Source organism: Ursus americanus, chromosome 25 (genome assembly GCF_024610735.1).
Source record: "Ursus americanus isolate L20-20 chromosome 25, mUrsAme1.1.p, whole genome shotgun sequence".
In the NCBI taxonomy this organism is placed as follows: Eukaryota; Metazoa; Chordata; class Mammalia; order Carnivora; family Ursidae; genus Ursus; species Ursus americanus.
Window position 1 is genome coordinate 45,749,179 of NC_142151.1, and position 10,391 is coordinate 45,759,569.

The window sequence follows — 10,391 nt, forward strand, 5'->3', positions numbered from 1 at the left end:
TTCCTCCCATTGTTTTAAATTCTATGTTTTTCAACTTTGAGAATAAATCAAGCCTCTTGTAAAGTTGTTTAAATGTGTAATGATAATGACTTTGTCTTGTATAATATTCAGCTTCCTTAATGACTTCAGTCAAACCTTGTCATGGCCAAACAGCAATTCTGTCCACCCCTAGGAACTTGCTCTATTACTTCATCTGGATCTTTCAAATGTGGTAACACTTAGAACTGAACAAAGTACTCAATCATTTATTTCTTTATTTAAGTACTTTGTAGGTCCTCCTTGAAGGATAGAAATATAACCTTTGAACTTGTAGAATTTAAAATTATGAAAATCCCTGATGGTGGCCATGACAGTAGCCATCTCTTTTCTCAAGAAGCTTATAAATTATTGTGGAGAGAGATGGCAGGGGGTTATGTATGCTTTCGAGGATAATAGAGTTAGGTGACCAAATAATGAGTCATATGTGATATGTTCTTAATTTGCTATATGCATAAAACAGAGTGAAGGAGTAAAAGAGGGAATGATCATATTTCTTTGGGTAAATTTTAAATATCATAATCAATGTAATAATTTTAATAAAACTACATATGTCTTGAGAGCTAAAATGTCACGAAGTATCAAATTTTCTTAAGTGTAAAGATGTCCAGGCATGACATACGTTCAGACACAATCACTACAAATTGTGGCCATCAGATGGCACTACTTGGGAGCTTTTCAGATGGCAAGTCGGTACCCTACTCCTGCCCAGTAACAGAAGCTGCCTCTGAAGGAATTTAAGGGGAAGAGTGTGAATATAGTTGGATGTCATTTCCTTTTTTATAAGGCATTTATTCGGCAGTTGGTAACTTGAACTGACATATTGTTTATATTGAAGAAGTATAACGATGAAAATTTATAAGTATGCAAAATCTTATTCTGGGTTATTATCCTTGTTATCGGATTAATCAATGTTGTCAGATCGATCAGTAATTATTAACAAATATTCGGCACGTGCTTCTCCCCAGTGACGACTGGATACAGAAATTGAGAAGATAGTTCTTGCCTTACTTAAGCATCATTTTTAAAAATTTGAGAATCAAAACATAATGACAGTGTATGTATTTCTATCTTTGGAAAGACCCTGGACACTAACCATATACTTTGCTTCCTGTATCTGAGAAATTTCTCTTCAGTCAGTCGATCTGTCACAAAGATCACTTTTGCATTGTGTACTTTGTTCAGCCCTTTCCTTCTGAGGAAAAGAGAAAAACCTCATAAATAAAATCCTTAGCAATCCTGCCAAATAAATGGATGACACTGAATTGTTTATTCTATGATATTTGAATGATATTTATTGAACCAATTTTGCATCATTCTGGAATTACTATTAAAGGATATATGCATGCTAGGCTTGTTTGAATAAATAATGGAATTATTAAAATGTATTTCAATTCATGAAATTTGTAGGGAAAACCATTGAACTTGTTAACAATATAAAGATATGTCAGACTAGAATGGATAGCGATAACTAGTCTTTTGTAGAAGAGTAAAAAGATGGACTAAAAAACATAGCTGAGTTTAAGTCTCTAGAACACGAATTAAAAAGGCTTTTGAATTATTGAGGATTTTTCAGTTACTGGTAAGGAATACCTCATCTCGGAATAATGCAAGAAAGGAGAAAAAAAAGGAAAAGGGGGGGAGGCATTATTGTCTCATGCAATAGAAGATTGCAGTGCATTACTAACGCTAGCCTGCAAGTGGTCCTGACTCGAGATTTACGCAGCTGTAGGCAGTGTCTTCTTCTCATTGACAATACAACCAAATTATTCTCTTTCCTTGTGCTACAAGCCTCAGAAGCTCCAGACGTATATATTTCCAAGTTCAAGTCCAATGGAAAAGATATCACTTTCTTGTGTGCTTAAGTAAAACCTCAATAGTTAGTTTGATGGGACCTTACTGAGTCATCAGACTTTGAGCCACTGTCTTCTATGAGGATGTGGTCACATGCCCACCTGGCTTCTGTGGTGCTAACATGTAGTTTGAGAATTGGGAAGATGTGTTTCTGCAATGAGAAATAAGGCAAAGGGACAATGGTTGCTAAGGTGATTAAAAATTCAAAAAATGCTCCTGCACATTAGGATGAATAAAGGATGCAAGAACGGAAGCATCATGAAATGTATTTCGAATAGATTTCTTTCCTCCAACCACATTTTTACAGTTTCAAGTATGCCCAACACCTGTTTTTTTGTTTTTTTTTTTCTATTTTCCATGGCTTTGAAATGGCAGATGCTTCTAACAGAGATGTTTCCTGATCTGTGCTCTCAGAATGACCAGCCCCTCCTTCTAAAAAGTGAAGTTTGGGTTTTATATTTCTCAAATGCATATGAGACTTTCTTACTAAAAGCCTTTCTGTCTAAAATTGTAAAAGAGTACTGAAAGAGGAAGAACTCTGAGAATAAGGTGAATAAGTTCTATGTGCATTTTATTTTATTACTTTATACATCAGCATATTAATTATAAAGGAGATTACTGATTTAATATTAATAAGCTGTTCGTTGTTTTTGGTATATTCTCCTACTTGGGAAATAATGTGGGGATAGATGATTCCAGTCATTCCGATCCACTTAAGCCAGAAAACAACGCACATGGTATATGTAACTGACTTTCACGTAATGAAATAAAACATTTAGAATAGAACGCTCAAATCTTTAGGGACACAGCTATGAAGTGGTTGTACCTTTTTCCAATCACTGTTTAACCTTGCTGTTTGTTGATTTCCCCTTTTGTATTCCTGAACTCTCTCTGTCAGTTTCTGTAACTTTCAGATATCTTTTAGTTATTAACATTTAGTTAATTGGAATTCTAAATCTTTCACCTCCTTTAATTGAAAACCCAGCCAATGCCTAACCGCGTGTAGACCAGGGGTCGACAAGTCAGGGATCAAAGAGAGGAAAGGGGCAAATGTCTTTGCTGGGTGAGGCCCAGGCAGCGATAGGACATAACAATGTAGTTCTGTTACTGATACGTACAAGGCGATTATGTTTCCATTGCTTAGTTCTTTGGTTTCTTCCAACAGAGTTTTGTACTTTTCCTCACGAAGCTCTTCCACATATTTTGTTACATTGGTACCTAAGCTGTTTGCTTTTCTCAAGTGCTCTCTACTTCATTCCTGTCAAATTCTGCCTTTACAGATTCCTACGGTGAAACTCCAAATTACACTATTACTTGGACGAGAAATGGTTCTCTCCTTTATGTTCACACAATCCCCCAACTCCAGCAGATACGAACCAAATCTATCTTAAATATTTAGTCGTTTGAGGCTTCGGTCAGCTGCCCATGTGCCCCGTCTCCGCAAGGCTCCAAACGGAGAACTATGGTCCCGTTTCACCTTTTAAACTGTATGCTGTTTTCTACAAATGATTCTCTCACCGGCACCCTACATATAATTTGGTGTACTTGCAACTCCACTCTCCCCACGTAGTGTGAGAAGTGGAAGGAAAATCTCATGAACCTGACAGCTTTACAAGCGCAGCAGTTCCAATTGCTTCATATCCTCCTCTGCTTTCCTTCTGTGTAGGGAGGTGGCTGGGCTGACTTTCTACCATTTCAATAAACCCAATTATTATTGGCTCATTTATAGTCTTCTTTAGAATTTAAAGTTCCTCTTGCCTTCAGCTTTGTCAGCATCTGAAATTGCTGAACAAATGGAAAACACTCCACTCCACGTCAATCACATATTTAAAACAATAGTTCCAGTGAATATAATATGAACTTCATTACACGATTTTAAGTAGGCTTTAATATCTTAAAAGCATAAGATAATAATTGTAATATCAGGCTTTATCATTTTGGAGATCTGTAAAGGTACTGGCTAAAGATTTTTGGTGCTTAAAATCGATTTTGGCGGGGCGCCTGGGTGGCTCAGTCAGAGGAGCGCCTGCCTTCGGCTCAGGTCATGATCCCAGGGTCCTTGGAATCGAATCCTGGAGCAGGCTCCCTGCTCAGCGGGGAGCCTGCTTCCCCCTCTCCCTCTGCCCCTCTCTCTGCCCCTCCCGCTGCTCCTTTTCTCTCTGTCATTCTGTCTCTCTCTCAAATAAATAAGTAAATAGAATCTTAAAAAAAAATTGGTTTTGGCTGTGGAAGTGACATCGAGTTGTCTTAACATGGGGGACCTAAATGCTGGGACAGCCTCAGAGAAGCAGGCGTGTACTAGAAAGCATCAGATATCAGTTATCAGTCCTTAAGTTTTTCTTACTTAAAATCAGGATCTACACACATCCTTTTCCTCCCATTCATTTTATGATAGGGTGAACTGTGAGGTTGGTTTTTGAAACATCTCCCCATTTTTCTAAACCAACAGTCAGTATTGATTTATCTTTCGTGGTATGTGTGGAAAATATTCTGTAAACTTTCGACTTGGGGATAAACTGCTTTAAATTTCAAGAAACAAAATGCTACGCAAGTTTGGTAAAGAGATTTCTTTCCTCTTTTTTCCTGAAAATTCAGTGTCGTTCTGAAATTCTGGGGAACTGGAGGTTGAGAAATATGACTTCCGGTGCAAACATGGATGGATTTCTTAATAGTTTGGGAATAGATAGCAGCAGTAAAGCCTCTCTACGTGGTTTTGCAGGGCATGAGTATTTGAAAATGAGAGCAAAACAATACAAGAGATCAGGCACCCTGTGGTGACTGGCGGCTGTTGGCCTGGTGTTGGGGGCGTGGAGTGCATGTGAGAGGTATATGCATTAAGAGAAAGCTTTGAAGGGGGCGAGGTTCTGCTACTGCAGTGTTTACAGGGCCTTCAGTCGTGCTCCTCTGAACTCTCGCCTGAGGCTACCACGTAACCCACAACCACCACTGGAACCCTTCTCAGCAGGAGAGAGCACACGTTCATGTCGCTCAGACACAGGGGATAAATGCATTTGTTCAGCTTCTACTTGTAGTGATGTTTCGTTTCTGAGTTGGAAATATCCGGCTGAATCTTTCCCAGTTGTAATTCTATTGATAAACACCCAGGTTCTGATCAGCATTATTCTAAAACTTAGGACCTGGGTGATAATTTGACTATGATGATAAACCTGAACAAAACAATATATTGTTTACACAATTTAAAAAATAAGGTAAGTAGGAAACAACTTGCAGAACAGTGTCATGTTTTATAATCAGCTCAGCGCGCGCACACACACACACACATGCATGCACATTAATCTTTCCCCCAAATAGTGAATGGAAGGGAACTGAAAGGACCAGCGACTCATCAGTTTAATCACATCCTGCAATGTGAAGTGAATTCTTGGTTATCGAATTGAGCTGCTTTACTTTCTGTCCCCGTGCAGTGTCTGGCTCTTGGCCCTTCTTGAGCATCAATGATAAGAATATTGGAGAATTGCCATTAGAGAACAGTATGATTAAATAATCCAAATAACTATTAAGACATGAAAACACCATTTCTCAGTACATGAAAGCTGAAACTTATGCATTTATGTCCATAGGACTTAATTTCCTTCACAATGCTATTTTAATTAAAATTGATTTACTTGAGTATGAGAAGTCAGGGCATGTGGAACACTAAACTATGCCTGGAAGTAGACACAAATACAATAAAATCTTTTGCAGAAAAATCAATTTCTGGGTGCAAAAGAATGTCTCAAAACAATTTACAGTACAGTGATTTTTAGGGTGCCTAGCTCAGTTGTTAAGCATCTGCCTTCTGCTCAGGGCATGATCCCAGGGTCCTGGGATGGAGCCCCTCATTGGGCTCCCTGCTCAGTTGGAAGCCTGCTTCTTCCCCTCCCACTCCCCTGCTTGTGTTCCCTCTCTCGCTGGCTGTCTCTCTCTGTCAAATAAATAAATAAAATCTTTAAAAAAATAAAATGTTAAATTTGTATTTGTGAAGGCTATGCTGAAAAAGAGACCAATTTTAGAGTTCTAAAAAAACTAAATCAATGGTTGAAGTGAATGTCAACCTATTGTAAGAAGGGATTGACGTGACAAGATTTCTATTTTTCTCTTGTCTGTGCGATATATAGCTCTAGTACTGGTCTTTGAGAAACTACCACTCTCCAAACAGAGTCAGAAAATGAAAGAGAGAAAAACAACGATTGAACTATAAATTCTTATTTTATATTCATACCAATTCGTACATACACTTTACCTCCTTTAACTATCAGACGTATCTCAAATACTTCTGTAGAATAGACTTGTAACTTTCCCTGACAGTGTCACCTCTTATATCCCTCCAACTTTGCCATTTTAAGATCCAATGCCAGACGTATTCCACATACCACAAATCTAGATCACCGCTCCTGAGGGCATTTCCAGAAGTCTGCTACACTTAGCAGTGAATAATAGTGTCAGAGAGGTCACTCCCTAGGATCAACCCTCAATCAATGACTTATGAGAATAAGTGTATGTGTGTGTAGACCTATGCAGCAATACATTTTAGGATTGTGTTTTACACTATTTCTCCCATAAGAATAAATTTTAGTGGCCTTTTATGGTACCTGGCATATTAATGGACAATTTAGTGGCTGTCTTCCCTTGCCTGTGTCATTTTCCCACTTCTGAGTCCTTTCCGAATAAATTACTTGCACTGGTATTAAGATTTGACTCTGGGGTAACATTGCTAAGATAAAAATCAAAGGTTAACCCCAATTTCTACAAAGTATCACTGAACATTTAAATTTTTTGGTCACCTCACTTCTCCAATGTTGCCATAAGAAACAAGTATTTGTTTAAAAGTTATTTAGTTTAATCTGTTATAGAAGTCTTTTTCTTCATTATTTGGAGATCAAAAATATAACAGTTAATTAGCTAGAATAAATGGGCTGTCCCTAAAGGAAATTATATTCAAACCCATACATTTAAACAAGGTTTACAATGGGAGTAACAAGAGTGAATGATACATAGGGAGAAATTTCTCTAAAATTTCATTCATAGGAAAAACCATAAAATAAGTGAATAAGAGCAAAGGAAGAATCTAGTTTTGAATAAAGAATCAGGATCCACCAGATTTACATATTAGACACTTTAAACACTTAGGAAGTTTAAATACTTATTTACTTGGAGTTGTGTTACAGTGTATATCACTCACCAGTATTTATCAACAGTTGATTATTTAAGATGCATGATTATTAAGTATAGAGAGCTAAGTAAGTAAGGGAGCATACACCACTTAACAACTTAAATTCTTACGGCATGTATTTGACACCAAAAGTGTACTGATTCCTTCCTATTCATTTTTTAAATTCTGTCCCACAAGAATATTTCATGTTCCTCAGTGAAATGGTGTAAGGGGTATGAGCCTTAATCCTAGTACCAATGGAAAAGGAAAAAATGAATAGTGTCCAGGACACAAGAAATGTTTGGTAATTTATTGATCTAATGAACGGTAAATAATTTAAAGATCCTATTGCACAGTTGCCTTTTGCTTAAACACATTGAAAAATGTACAACATTTGCAAATGTTTCCCAGTCAATTGCAATAAATACTTTAAGGACAATGTATATTAGTACAGGGATCATAAAACGTTGGCTAACTTTTCTGCATAAATAGTGTAAGTTTCATCTACTACAGCCGGTTTAGGCCATTTGTCTAAGAGGATTCCTCTGTGTTACCCTTTGAAAGGCTTCCTTGACTTCCTTGTTCCGCAAGGTATAGATAACAGGATTCAGAGCCGGTGTCACCACCGTGTACATGAGTGAGGTTGCTTCGTCTGTTTCCGGAGTGTGTGCCGTCTTTGGCTGAAGATAAGTGAACAAGGCAGTGCCGTAGAACAGAGAAACAACCAGGATGTGAGACGAACAAGTGGAGAAAGCTTTGCGTCTGCCAGCTGCAGAAGGGATTTTCACGATGGCTACAAGAATTCGCAGGTAGGAGCACAGGATGAGCAAACAGGGAGTCATGATGAAGAGCACGGAGACAGCGAACAACACAATCTCAATGTGGGCGGTATCGACACAGGCCAGTTTCACTACAGGCATGATGTCACAAAAAAAGTGCTGAATCTTTCCTGTGCCACAGAAGGGCAGACTGAAGATGCAGGTGACCTGGGCTGACTCCACCACCACTCCCGTGGTCCAAGATGCCGCAGCCAGTTTCAAACACACGCGAGGGCCCAGCAGGAGAGTATAATGCAGGGGGTAACAAATAGCTGTGAAGCGGTCATAAGCCATGGCTGCTAGCAGGCAGCATTCTGTCAGTCCCAGGATGGCAAATACGTACATCTGAGCTGCGCAGCCGCCCACACTTATGGTCTTGGCCTCCACCAGCAGGTGCACCAGCGTCTGAGGCACCACACTGGTGATGTAGCACATCTCGAGAAAAGAGAGGTTCGCCAGGAAGAAATACATGGGAGTGTGCAGGGAAGGGGTGACACAGATCAGGGATATGATGATGAGGTTTCCTCCCACAGTGAACAAGTAAATGACTAAGAACACCACAAAGAGCACGGACTGTAACCCTGCTAGAGAGGAAAAGGCTGCAAATGTGAACGTGGTACAGAGGGACTGATTTCCACTCATCATTGGCTCAGAGCCAGACATCTGTGGATACAACAGAGAGGACAGATAACACTGAGGGGAATCCGGTCGCCTGGCATGGTTGTCTACCAAACCTCAGCGAAGGAGCTTTCCTAGGATCAGTGGTCTTACATGAGAACCTAGATATTTGGGTTCCTTTTGCTGACTCTTTCTGAATAAATGCCCAATTAAAATGGATGCAGTATTTCTTCCTGATTTTGAGTTCTAGATCTTAGGGTATAGTCACAGAAATTTAAAGAAAACAATGGCGTTAAGTTACATAATGGTTTTTTTTTCGTTTGCTTTTATCTTACTGATATTCTGATCTTATACACAAGGTGTTACGTAAGTATTGTAAGAAGGTATTCTAATTGTAGAAGAAGAAATTCTAATTGTATGGAGTAAAATATAATCATACTATATTCAGGTTCTGAATCCCATACTTTTTTTAAAGCCACAGTTAAGGATTTGGAAGGGAATATATTTCCAGCCATGTATCTATTTATTTTCATACATATTTTTACTCATTTAGATTTGAAAAGAATAAGCCAATGATTAGGCAGCTAAAATCCATAGAAACTAAAACTACTGGAATCTCCTTTCCACAACTTTAGTATAATTTTACAGGAAATTATGAATAGGAGAACATACCTATTCACAAGGTGAATTTTCTTTTCCTTGTTGGGCTTCTGGACCTTCTACGATTCTGAATGGGTCATGGAATAGGCAGTATTTTTATTCTGCCTAAAGACCATAGGGACTGCATTCACTGAAGGGCTTAATTAGATTTCTCTCAAGAGGGATTTCTTCAGAAATATAACAACGCACATTTGATGTGAATTTGGCTTTCATTTTTTTAAAGATTTTATTTATTTATTTGAGAGAGAGAGAGAGAACAAGCTGGGGGAGAGGCAGAAGGAGAGAGAGAAGCAGGCTCCTTGCTGAGCAAAGAGCCTGATGTGGGACTCGATTCCAGGACCCTGGGATCAAAACCTGAGCCGAAGGCAGATGCTTATCCGACTGAGACACCCAGGTGCCCCTGGTTTTCATTTTTTGAACACATTTTCCAGAGAGTACATGACTTAAGTTTCAATGTGTAAAACAAGAAGTTTCTAGTGGATTTCCATCATGCAATCGAGGTAATTATTGGATTTATGAATATTTACTGAGTAATCTTTAAGCTCCTCAAATGGACAGTGACTGTCAGGTCTTTGTGATGTCAGAGGCACAGTGCAGGGCTCCAAAGAAGACTCCATAGACACCACAGACGGTTTTCACTTCATTTATTACTGGTGTTTAAATTAACAACATAAATAAATAGCCTGATCGGGGAATTCCAAAATTTTAATGCAACAAATAAAACAGTTTGTCAAAAATGTGAAAAATGTGTTTTCTGCACTGTGTTCAAGAAGTATAAAAACGCTTTCATTCTCAAGGATCCTCATTTTTCAAACCTAACACATTTTCTTCTTAATTTGGTTTTCCAGTTTTATGGAGATATAATTGACAAATAAAATTGTATCTAAGTACACAATTTGGCAATTACATATGTGTCTACATTGTGAAATAATCACCACAATCAGGATAATGAAAACATACATTGCCACACATTGTTATCGTTTTGTGTGTGATGAGAATGCTTAGGATATGCCCTTAGCAAAGTTCAAGTATACAATACGGTATTATTAACTCTAGTCGTCATGTTGGACATTAGACCCCTGGAACGTATTCATCTTATAACTGAAAGCTTGTACCCTTTGACCAACATCTCCTCATTTCTTCCACCCCCCAGCTCATTCTACTCTCTGTTTCCATGAGTTCCATTTTTTTAGAGTCCACACAACTGAGATCATACAGTACTTGTCCTTTTGTTTCTGGCTTATTTCACTTAG

The 10,391-nt window shown here is 38.4% G+C and overlaps 1 protein-coding gene across 1 annotated transcript; it reads right to left on the reverse strand.

Moving 5' to 3' along the window:
• Window positions 1-7,560: 7,560 nt before the first annotated feature.
• On the reverse strand, window positions 7,561-8,523 carry LOC123794554 (olfactory receptor 10C1-like). Its single transcript, XM_045800721.2, has one exon. The coding sequence runs from the start codon at window positions 8,521-8,523 to the stop codon at window positions 7,561-7,563; it is 963 nt and encodes a 320-aa protein (XP_045656677.2).
• Between the last annotated feature and the right edge of the window lie 1,868 nt (window positions 8,524-10,391).

Excerpts from the sequence above, each read along its gene's own strand:
- LOC123794554 (XM_045800721.2), bottom strand. The coding sequence starts at position 8,523 with ATGTCTGGCTCTGAGCCAATGATGAGTGGAAATCAGTCCCTCTGTACC.